The following is a 12,414-nucleotide window of genomic DNA, read 5'->3' on the forward strand; positions in this document are numbered from 1 at the left end:
CCGCAGAAATATCTGTGTTGGAAACATTAGTAATGTTTTCTCTGAGGCCACTAAATATTTACACTGGTGAAAATTAGTGAGACCCTTCTGCACATCTGTTGATAAACCTGTCCCACAGCTTTAGATCTAAACTTCATGGGATGCACCCCAACTTTCAGAAAATGAAGTGCAACGGTCAGTTATATTTTTAATAGGACAGTGGGGTTCAGTGTATTAACCAAATGTACTTTGTGGGAAGAGAAAACGCTGGAATGTTTCTATTGCTACAGAAAGTACTTAACCTTCTTATTATGTTAAGGGTCAATTTGACCCATTCCAGTTTTTGTGTTGACCAAAGTACCGGTCATCCTTTCTTTTTCTTCATGAAAGCTTATGACTTTTCCTTATCTGAGGTCATGAACTGGTGTGTAAAATATGGACACTTTGATGTGTCCTGGAATGTCTCTGCAGTGTTTGTATACAAAGATGATGTTGTGGGTCATTTTGACCCGCACACTTTTATGTAAGTAAAAAGTTGTTCACATCCAAAATAAACATTTCTCTTTGATGTACTTTGTTTTCTGTTTCAGAGACTGAGGATCTTTCGGAGGCTGAGGACAATGTTATTGATGATCCAGACTGCCAATTTTCAGACGAGGAGGAGGATTCTGAGGGAGAGTGTGCCGCCATCTCTACATCAAATGAAAACCAAGGAATGCAGCAATCATCATCCCCAGAGGAGACATGGACATCTAAAGATGGTAATATAAAATGGTCATTATCACCACACCGAAGTCAAGGCAGGCTGTCATCTTCTAATGTCATCAAAATGACTCCTGGTCCTACAAGATTTGCCATCACACGAGTTGATGATATTCAATCAGCATTTCAACTCTTCATATCCCCTCCAATAGAGGTGTGGACTCGAGTCACATGACTTGGACTCGAGTCAAACTCGAGTCATTAATTTTATGACTTTAGACTTGACTTGAAAAAAGGTTGTAAGACTTGTGACTTGACTTGGACTTTTACACCAGTGACTTGGGACTTGAATTGACTATGTGCACGAGAAAATGCTAACTTCCTGGTTTGAGGCCGGATGTGGGGTTGCACATTTCGGTAGCTTTACTTTGCGATGTAAATCGCTACTGCGAAGATATACTCCAAAATCATGTCCAAAACTTGAAAACGGAAAGATTGCGTTAAGTTCCAAAGAGCAGAAGGTGGGAACACTCACCACTGTTGTGTCACAAAAAATCTAATGATAGATTTTGACGTTTAACCACTAAGCCCCACCTCTCTCGGTACCGGGGCAAAAGGAGGAGATCACGTTTAATCGGTTATAACGCGGGTTGAGAAATATAAGTCCAGACATGTGTGGTATCCACAGAAACCTCATAATCTCAGCTAAAATGTCATATAAACCATTTCTACAACCACCAAACACACCGAAAATAAGCCGCGATTAAACGCGAGCAGTTACGTAAATGCGCAGAAGTCCGCTAAACAAGCAAAACCGAACCAGAAATTCTTCAGACTTCATGTAAGTAACCGATTAAAGATAGGCTGGTTAGCTCCCAGAGCTATCACTGACTCCACACACAAAGTTTCACCACGATCAGACCAAAATTCACTGAATTAGCCGCAAAAGAAGACCACAAAAAACACACAGCGGCGCAAATGCGCTAAGACAGAAATTGGCTTACCGTCCGATTATTTTCGCGGTAGCCGGTAACCACGTGATTGACGTTTAAAGAGTTTAGATCGATCGGTTGTTTGCATCACTCAACACAAGCAGAACTGCATCACTGCAGCATAAGACACATCGTCCACATTCAGAAGCACATCTCTGTATAGTGACTGGTCTTATTCTTTAAACAGGCAAATGTTCAGCATTCAAACTACAGGTGAACAACAGTCACAGATGTTTACCGTTATGTCCACACCCCACACAGCATGTTAACAAACCCTGAAAAAAGCCACACAAAAATGAACGATTGCTGGTGAGGGTTTCTATACATTAGTATGTATGAAGGGTATGTTGTGACTTAACTTCTAAATTAAAAGTGCAGTACTGGATGTCCACGATGTCCACGCATCAAAAAAATAAAATAGGCTACTTGATTTCACCTATCGCTGGTTATTTTTTGAACATAACACCCGCAATAAACGAGGGACAGCTGAGAAATATAACATTTGAATCCCTTTTCTCTTTTGCTCTGAGGCGTGGGGGCAAAATATCTACAAGTCCATGAACATCATTTACAGTTATATTGGGTAAATGACCAAGACATCTATAGAAATGTAAATCGACGCTTAATTCATTCATTTGGTTAACTTCTTTTGGACATTAAACAGGGCGCGAATAGGACCCCTCCCCCTATGGGCAGAAATCTGTGCCATCAGAAACTGAATTTGAATAAGTTAAATTTGAATTTGAATTACTCGGATTGAATCTGAATTGTAACTTGAATGAAAGCTTTTGAAAACTGAATTTGAATTAGTCTAATTTGAAATTGAATTTATGGTTTGAAAATGAATTGATTTGCTTTGAAACTGCATTTTATCCTTTAAAAATTCAGCTCTCGAATAATTTCACATTCACTTCTCACCATTCAGTTTCAGTTCTACAATTCAATTTCAGTTCCAAAATTCAGTTTTTGGGACTTACATCCAGTTCGGTTCAAGCGCAGATTAATAGAACTACAGACTGATAGCGTTACTGACGGAATCTACAGCGTCTTGAGCTGAATTAAGACTTCAGAAGTCATTCGTCATGTCGAATGACCAGCGGATAAACTCTCAGGTTGGTAATAAATGTATTACATGTATAAGAACAAGCGTCATGTTAACAATTGATAGCCAGACAGTAACTTTTATGCTTATTGTAGCTGCTAGCTAAAAACGCTAATTTAGCCTAGTTTGCCCTGGATTCAGCTTTGACAAACAAATATGATCGACTGTTTCTAGTAGAATTCCAAAGTTGTCATCTTGTACCCTGTCAGAGCCCTGTATGCTTGCAGAGACCCCTACAGTAAGGAAACATGCAAAACGCTGTCCAAACCTTTGTATTTTAGCTTTATTTATGTCTTACACAGCATCCCAACTCTTTAGCTAACTTAATAACTTCAGCTAAAGTGAATAGTCTTATTCATTAGTGCAGCGTTACTGGATCACCTCTGTTTGAAGTGATATAATATGATATACAACTATCACTGAAACAGCAAACTTTGTAAATAAACAACACTTCTCATTCTCTAAACGTTTGGCCACAGCTGTAAATTACACTATCAGTGCTTGTTCACTCTTGACAATAATTACATTTCTAAATTCTCTTTGTGCATTTACAGGTAAACAATATCTAATATTTTATCTAAATGACTGCTTTGTCTTTGAAAAGGTGAAGAGCCTGAGGCCGGTGACACTCCAGTTCTACTCTAAGTACATCCTTACGGTGGCTCACAGGACAAGGCGACATTCCTGTTCTGCCAGAAGAGAAGAGAAACTTCAGAGTCTTCATGAAGTTCAACCAAAACCTGTCATATGGAATATGACAGGGGTCTCAAACTCCATTCCTCGAAGGCCGGTGTCATGCAACTTTTCCATGCCCTTGATAACTGGAGTTTGAGACCCCTGCCGTATGGTGTTTATGCAGTTTTCTACCCCACAGTTACAGCATGTCTGACTGCCTGTTCAGCATATGCAAAAATATATGATGAGTTTAAGCATGTGATGACTAAGGCCTTCCATTATGGTGTTTGTCATCACATGTCACAGACATCTGGATGATCATTTGGAATAAACAAAAAAACAAAAAACTTGTTACTTCATCTTTTATCTTTATTATTATTATTGTTCTTATTTTACATTTTTCATTGTTAGGCATTAGGTTTATTTGTAGTAGTCCTTTCCAGCTTCTTTCCCTCTTCCATGTTACTGTGTGTCAGCTTGTCAGCATCTATTTGGGGTTGGGAGTGGAACAGGAAGTAAGGAACAGAAAGTGCCATTTAAACCAGGAGAGGTTCTTATATTTCAGAAGAAGGATTAATTCAAAAGAAATGACCTCAATGCCATATTTTATTTAGGAACCCTAGAGAGCACTTTGCAAAATAACACATTCTTATAATTTCACCCTCAGATGAGCCAAGCTACGACTGTCAGGAAGGTGATGTAGGTACAGAGCATGTGAGAGTGGTTAAGTTGATGTCTCTTGTCTAGATGAAGGCACAGGAGGGATCAATGGCACGGCGTAGAGATTCAGTATCTTCAGTCTTCAGTGGACACTCCATTTCTGGCACAAAACACCTGTAAAAGATGGTCGATTTAGGAGGTGACCCGACAACTTCAGCCTGTCAAACATAGCAATGGAGCAGTATGTTTAAAAAAAAAAAAAAATCTAATTAAGCATGCACTCAGTACCCTAAGAATTATTATGATAGTTAAACACAGTGATAGTTGTATATCATATTATATCACTTCAAACAGAGGTGATCCAGTAACGCTGCACTAATGAATAAGATTAACTATTCACTTTAGCTGAAGTTATTAAGTTCGCTAAAGAGTTGGGATGCTGTGTAAATAAAGCATAAATACATAAATAAAGCTCAAATACAAAGGTTTGGACAGCGTTTTGCATGTTTCCTTACTGTAGGGGTCTCTGCAAGCATACAGGGCTCTGACAGGGTACAAGATGACAACTTTGGAATTCTACTAGAAACAGTCGATCATATTTGTTTGTCAAAGCTGAATTCAGGGCAAACTACGCTAAATTAGCGTTTTTAGCTAGCAGCTACAATAAGCATAAAAGTTACTGTACGGCTATCAATTGTTAACATGACGCTTGTTCTTATACATGTAATACATTTATTACCAACCTGAGAGTTTATCCGCTGGTCATTCGACATGACGAATGACTTCTGAAGTCTTAATTCAGCTCAAGACGCTGTAGATTCCGTCAGTAACGCTATCAGTCTGTAGTTCTATTAATCTGCGCTTGAACCGAACCGGATGTAAGTCCCAAAAACTGAATTTTGGAACTGAAATTGAATTGTAGAACTGAAACTGAATGGTGAGAAGTGAATGTGAAATTATTCGAGAGCTGAATTTTTAAAGGATAAAATGCAGTTTCAAAGCAAATCAATTCATTTTCAAACCATAAATTCAATTTCAAATTAGACTAATTCAAATTCAGTTTTCAAAAGCTTTCATTCAAGTTACAATTCAGATTCAATCCGAGTAATTCAAATTCAAATTTAACTTATTCAAATTCAGTTTCTGATGGCACAGATTTCTGCCCATACACACTTTGGGACACCGGAAACAAAGCTCCCCACAGGAGTTTTTGCACCGGAAGTAGCATATGCTAACGTGCACATAGTCAATTGGACTTGAACCTGTTTACTTAAAAAGACTTGATATTTTACCCAAATCTAAAATTTAACATACATATTATATAAAAAGTGCGGACCATTAATTCACTTTATTCATTCATTCATTCTTACCACACTCCGTATGTATGTGAGCGTGGGCTGTAGCACAGCCAATCAAATTAACCAGATTTGAAAAAAACAAGAACAAAAACGCTCGAGCCAAAAATGCTTCCAAGAGTAATTTCTTTCGGGTACATAAACTACGAAGTAGTCAACAAAAACGAAATGCAATATGCAAAACATGCAAGAAGAGAATCACAGACGGAGATGGAACAACTTCCAACTTTGTCCGACATTTGAAGTTGCATAAGGAACGGTAGGTGGTGCTTTTTTTTTTTTTTTTTTTTTACCATGAGACAGCTGACTTAGCTAACTTCATCTTATTAGCAAATGTTCTTGAGGTACGTTGATGATACTGTTTGACTTTAACAGGTATGATATGTTTGTCATGCTATTTTAAATCCGGTCCTGCAAGCGCATCCAAGAATAACATGCAACTTGTTAGCTCAGAATTGTCGGTGAATGGTGAGCAGGGTCCGTTTCAAAAGTGGGTTCTGTAGCTGTACTCAGTCTCTCTCCGTCTCCTCCCCATCATTAACCCCGTAGATTTAACCCAGTTTAGACTGACAAATATTTATTTTACCATCACATCACAATTCAAAATCACTGTGTTTAATTTGCAATTAGTGTATGGTCGTGTTTAACTTTTGCATGTCTGAGCCAGGGAAAAAAAATTTTTTGGTTAGAAAATCTGGCCCACCTTAGTGTGTAATTGAGTAGTCCTGCTATACATGGCCTTTTTCTTCTGTCATTTATGTCAATACATCAAATAAAATACTTTGATCTTATATTATTAGCTGTTGTTTATTTGCAAAGGTTATTCTCAACAGGGATGCTAGACAAAAACGGCGTTTTCTACAGACAGCCTAGCATACGCTCCACTTGCGAGTGAAAAAAGAAAAAGAAAAAACACCCCTTCCCTATTGGTGTTAGAGTTTACCATGTCAGCCAATCAAAAAAATGATAAGGCAACATGTGACATTTGGTTGTTTAGGGAGAAGGGGAAGTTTTTAGGAGTGACACCCGCGACGGAAAGCGGGCGAGCGAAAGAAAGAGAGAGAGAGAGTTTTCATATGTGAGACATTAGTGACGTTTAGCGTGTTTGGAGGCTATAGTTAGTTTGTTGTGTAGTTATTGTTTTGTATTGTGTGTCGGTTAGACTGCTGAATTTCATATTTGATCTAAAAAGCTGTCAAAGGCAGATTCCAGTGTAAACGCTGTCTCCACATAGAAAACTGGACTGTTGCACCTCCAGTTGTCAGACCTGCAGGGTTTAGGCCTGTGGTGTTCTCCTCTGTCTTATACTGAACACAAACTACATTTTTTGGACTGGCACAAATAATTTGTGTGCCTTCTTATTTGATGCAGCACACCTGATTGTTCTGTAAATAGATTTAAATGGTTATACAAAAAACGCCTGAGGCCTTGGCTGCATTTTTTAGGTAAATAGTACCATATAACTTTGTTGTTTGCAAAACTTGTGCATAATTTTTAGAAATGTACAATTTCTATTTGCATTTCAAGTTATGAAAATGATTCGTTAAACATGTAAAAAAATATAACTTTTTTCTACTCGGATTCTGAATTTTTTTGTCTGAATTTAGATCAACTGTGCTAATATAGTATACCAAAATGAAAAAAATAACTCAAATTTCAGATATTTGAGGTTGTGCTGTAAATAATGATACCAAACAAGGCAAGAAAACATATTTTAAAAGTGAAATATAGAAGTAAAATCAAAAGTAGTCAAGAACGACCAATTATACCCGGGACCCCAGAGGGTTAAAAAGACTTGAAAGGACTTGAAATTCAAAGTTTCGGACTTGGGACTTGACTTGACTGTTGTCTGTCTTGACTTGCGACTTGACTCTGACTTGCTTGACTTTACTTGAGACTTGACTTGTGACTTGAGGATAAAGACTTGGGACTTACTTGAGACTTGCAAAACAATGACTTGGTCCCACCTCTGGAAAGGATCATACTGGACATGACTAACCTGGAAGGGAGGCGTGTATTTCAAGAGAAGTGGAAGCCACTGGATCAGACTGACTTGCATACTTATATTGGAATTCTGATATTAGCTGGAGTATACAGGTCCAAGGGAGAAGCAACTGCAAGTCTATGGAATGAAGAGAATGCAAGGCCAATCTTTCGAGCAACAATGTCTTTGGAGACATTTCTCAAGGTATCTCGTGTGATCAGATTTGACAACCGTGAAACCAGAGCTGGTCGACGTGAAAGAGACAAACTTGCTGCAATCAGAGATGTATGGGATAAATGGGTGGAAATTCTACCTTTGTTGTACAACCCTGGTCCCCACGTTACTGTTGATGAGCGCCTTGTCCCATTCAGGGGTCGCTGTCCTTTCCGACAGTATATGCCCAACAAGCCGGCCAAGTATGGCTTCAAAATATGGGCAGCCTGTGATGCAAAATCTAGCTATGCATGGAATATGCAAGTGTACACTGGAAAGCTACCTGGAGGAGCATCTGAGAAGAATCAGGGGATGCGTGTGGTGCTGCAGATGAGTGAAGGGCTGCAAGGGCATAGCATCACCTGTGACAATTTCTTTACATCCTACTGGCTTGGAGAGGAACTTCAGAAGAGAAAGCTGACTATGTTGGGAACAATGAGAAGAAATAAGCCAGAACTTCCCAGTGAAATTTTGAAGATGCAGGGAAGATCTCTGTATTCCTCAATATTTGTTTTCACTGAGAAAGCAACAGTTGTTTCATATTGCCCAAAGAAAAACAAGAATGTTCTTGTCATGAGCACAATGCACACAGATGCATCTCTGAGCACAAGAGATGACAAAAAACCACAAATGATCCTAGACTACAACTCCACCAAAGGAGGAGTAGACAATCTTGACAAAGTCACAGCGACATACAGCTGCCAGCGCAAGACAGCTCGTTGGCCCTTGGTCATTTTCTACAACATCGCCTTTTCCTGGAAGAACTGGGAAAAAGTCTTGTCACTCCCAAGATCCAGATGCGAGTCAGACCAGCTCGATCCCCAGCAGCAGCAGCTGTCATTGAAAAGGTCAAGTGTGCACCATCCAACCAATCTGCAGTGGATTCAGTGGATACAGGTGTAAAGAAACGGAAAAGATGCCAGGTCTGTCCCTCACGAGAAGACATTAAAACAAGCACTGTTTGTGAGAAATGCAAAAAGTACATCTGCAGAAAGCACATACTTACATTCTGTCCATCATGTGGACAAAATTGAAAATGTTGAACACTGAAAAACTGAGAAAATCGGGCAAGTTAAAAAGAAATGTGTTTGTAAAGAAGGAAAAACTTTTACTAAATTGTTCTTAAAAAGAGTTATGGTAATTCAAACTGTGTTGTATGTCTGTGTTCTAAATGTTTTCTAATGGAAAATAAAGTTGCTATTGTTTTATTCCAGTTTTTTGACAATTCTGAGTGGATTTACACAGTACGGGTCAAAATGACCCGCAACATAATCAATGTGATTTTTTTTTCAACATAATGCAAGTAGTATATGCTATATATGTACTACTTCGGCACAATCTCTGACAAACCCTTAAATTAATGATAATATGTGCATATGCGATAATATGTTACTGCAGATGTACAGATGTACATGCATAATATTTAATGTGTTTTTGATTTTGTCTAACCAACACAGGGTCAAAATTATATAGAGAGAGTCATTTATATACACACACCCCCTTTAATATTTGGTTTAAATGTCCTTTGGTGAGTTACACCTTGACAAAAACCTTTTCATAGCCATCAACAAGTTTCTACCATAATTCTGTCCAAATATTTCACCACTTTTCATGGAAGAATTGGTGGAGTCCATTTAAAATGGCTGGTTTCCTGGCACAGACTGAGCATTAAGGATCCATCCAGCCTCTGACGTGGAGGTGGTAACTGTCATTCTCACCACTTCACACTTAGGTGCAAACCGCTCTAGTGCAAACAGGACCCTCAGGTACCTGTTCAGTGGATTTGAACCCCCAACCTACACCCACCAGAAATAAGTCTAACATTGTCAGCAATGTGAACCATGCTCCTGTTGCAGCTGTACAGGGATTGAACAGCCTATAGCAACAAGCCAGACAGCTAATACTCCCGCAGCACCCCCCACAGTGGGCACTACTCAAAGAGCATGGTCGAATACCTTCTCCAAGTCCACAAAACACATGTAGACATGTGTAGAATGGTTTGGCAAACACTTATGCATACACAAGGATTTCAGTCTCTAGATGTGCAAAGCTGGTAGAGACATACCCTAAAAGACTGGCAGCTGTAATTGCAGCAAAAGGTGGTTCTACAAAGTATTGACTCAGGGGGCTGAATAATTACGCACACCCCACTTTTCAGTTATTTATTTGTAAAAAATGTTTGGAACCATTTCTGATTTTTGTTCCACTTCTCACGTCTACACCACTTTGTATTGGTCTTTCACGTGGAATTCCAATAAAATTGATTCATGTTTGTGGCTGTAATGTGACAAAATGTGGGAAAGTTCAAGGGGGCCGAATACTTTTGCAAGCCACTGTAACTGTTTGCTTGCCAATAGTGTCATATGTGAATAATGCTAAATATTAAAACTCTTTGAATGTTAAAGTTAAATTCTTTGTGCACAAAAACACAGTGAGACATTTGAGAACATCAAATGTGAAAGTTATTATTAGTAATTATTAGTATTAAACACAAACTACTGGATAAGAACATGGTCTTTTTACGACTTTCACACTTCTTTGGCAACAAAACCACCTGCCCTGTTCTGCTTGCTACAATAGTTGAGCCATGACTAAAAAAGATAAATAAATTAATAATTAAAATAAAAGTCTTTGACTTTGGTCAGTGAGTTAAAAGTATAGGAAAGCACAATGCTCAGCTTGGCTGCTTGGTTCAGAAAAAATATTGTGATACTTGGAAGTTCAGTTTATTTGTTTATTTTAAATTTGTTTAAAAAAATTTTTTTTATCATTTGCATTTTTTCTATTTTATTATGATGTATTCTCTAAGTAGCTACTATAAACATACTGTGTATAGACAAAAAATAGGCAAAACAGGAACTCAACCATTACATTTGTCACGTCCAATTTAGCAATTTGAAGTATTTGTGTGCAAAAGCCCATAGTATGCGGCTTAACATAAAGTACCAGGGATAAACAGCATCAACAGATAAGGAGCTGAACAGTCTTCCAGGTGCAGTGAGATTCTCCTGGAAAATACTTAACAAATACTAACTTAAGAGTCTATCTGTTTGGTATGTTTGTATGCATAGCGACATACAGATTGTGATAAGCAATAACATGTACATGAACATTAAATTCACTGAACAGCAGAGTCGGGGCTATGCTTATGTTACACTTATAAACTGAGCATAAAACTACAGTCCTGGCTGCTCTAACAGTAGCGTAGCACCAGCTGCATTAAGGAAAATGTAATTCAAGTGTGTTTAGCGAATTACATGAAATAATTCATACAGACCTGAGCCACTGTAGTTGGACTAAGCTCTGCAATGGACGGGGATAGCTAGCTAAAGCTAATGCTAATATTTTTAAAGTAAAATTAACATGTTTAAAAATGTGGTAACAAAAATTAATGAAATGTGATTTTCTTAAATTAAAATTCATTACTATTCATTACTCCATCTATAATTTATTTGCACTATAGTACGGGAACTCGGAGTAGATATGCTATGTATAATAGTTATGTTAAGTATGAATATAAATGTCTATAAAATAAGTCTTACTGCCTTGAGCTGCTGCACAAAGAAGATGAGGGAAAGCATCCACCTGTGAAAACAAGAGTGTTAAAAGGTTAGCGCTTTTCTTTTTGAGCACCTACTGGATGCTATTACACAACTGTAAATGACCAAGAGAGAGCCTTGTATGGAGTTTGATCTATGAGTCTGATATGTTCTGAGCAAATCTTTCCCACTCACTGTTATCACCTTGGTGTCCACTTAGTATTTGAAAGTGAAAGTATGTGCCTCTGTGCCTGCCTCAGAGTAATGCAGGTCTTCTTTTTACTTCTAGTATACAAGCATACAGATGTTTGAATATTTGAATAAACAGGCCAGAAGTGTGCCTGTCTTCAGGTAAACACACTTACAAAGTTATTAATGTGAGTGTCATAGCTTAGGTTCAGTCAAAGAGGTCTGAGTGGAATCTAAAGATAGCAAAGGTTAAGGACTATTTTTTGATTCAGTCATAAAAAATTAGCATTATTATCTGAATACTCATACCAAAATGTTAACATGTGCCTCATATTGCTTTCTGCAAAAATATTGTTATTATTAAAAATATTGGAGAGAGACGTACCAAAGAGCAAACAAAGTCCCAGGAGTAACTGCGGATTTCATCTCTCAAGTCCACTTCACAGGTGCTTACTGGCCTCAGTGCTGCCACCTGTAGTGGATTAAAAAAAAAGAATGAAACAGCAAAATCACCTGTTAGGCAAAGGGCACTTTATATGAAAGTGAGAGATATAGTAGAAGATACAGAACATGCAGTTTTGACATTTAAAAAGTGGGAGCATGCAACTGATTAGGGATTTTTAAAAGACTAGTTCCACTATGCACGACAAGTATTCGCTACTCACCCAAATTCAGAGCCCGAAATGATTTTCATGAAGGATTTAGTACTTGCCAAGTAGCCTAATCCCTAACTTGAGATTGCATCTTATCTCCTGTCCTCATGTCAGTAAAAACCAAAGTGAGAAACTGCCGCTGAAAGGACCAGTGAGAGTGAGATGAGAAGAAGCGTTTTGACTGGGAATAAACACAACAGGAAGTTCAGACCGCCTCACTATTCAAGGTCAAGTTAAACAACTTCTCCAGGCTGTACTATCTAAAGTCATAAAGTCAGATGGGAAAACCTTGATTGAGGACTGTCGTCACGTAACATCACCCAAAGCACTGCGGTAGATGAGTGAAATTTGAAAGCCGGTGACAGAGGAGG

General features: G+C 38.2%; 1 protein-coding gene across 3 annotated transcripts in view; it reads right to left on the bottom strand.

Moving 5' to 3' along the window:
- Positions 1–12,192, bottom strand: part of LOC116332862 (collagen alpha-4(IV) chain-like) — a 35,959-nt gene extending 23,767 nt beyond the window's left edge. For 2 of the 3 annotated variants that reach the window (XM_039602862.1, XM_039602861.1), the window contains exons 1-3: positions 12,056–12,192; positions 11,776–11,862; positions 11,205–11,247 (exon numbers count right to left, since the gene is read on the bottom strand). In XM_039602862.1, the coding sequence (XP_039458796.1) occupies positions 11,205–11,247; positions 11,776–11,816 (84 nt within the window). In that variant the 5' untranslated portion in view covers positions 11,817–11,862; positions 12,056–12,192. Of the gene's footprint in view, positions 1–11,204; positions 11,248–11,566; positions 11,624–11,775; positions 11,863–12,055 lie in introns of all 3 variants that reach the window. The other variant, XM_039602863.1, reaches the window with a different exon arrangement.
- Positions 12,193–12,414: the final 222 nt, after the last annotated feature.

Source organism: Oreochromis aureus, linkage group 18 (genome assembly GCF_013358895.1).
Source record: "Oreochromis aureus strain Israel breed Guangdong linkage group 18, ZZ_aureus, whole genome shotgun sequence".
Taxonomy (NCBI): Eukaryota; Metazoa; Chordata; class Actinopteri; order Cichliformes; family Cichlidae; genus Oreochromis; species Oreochromis aureus.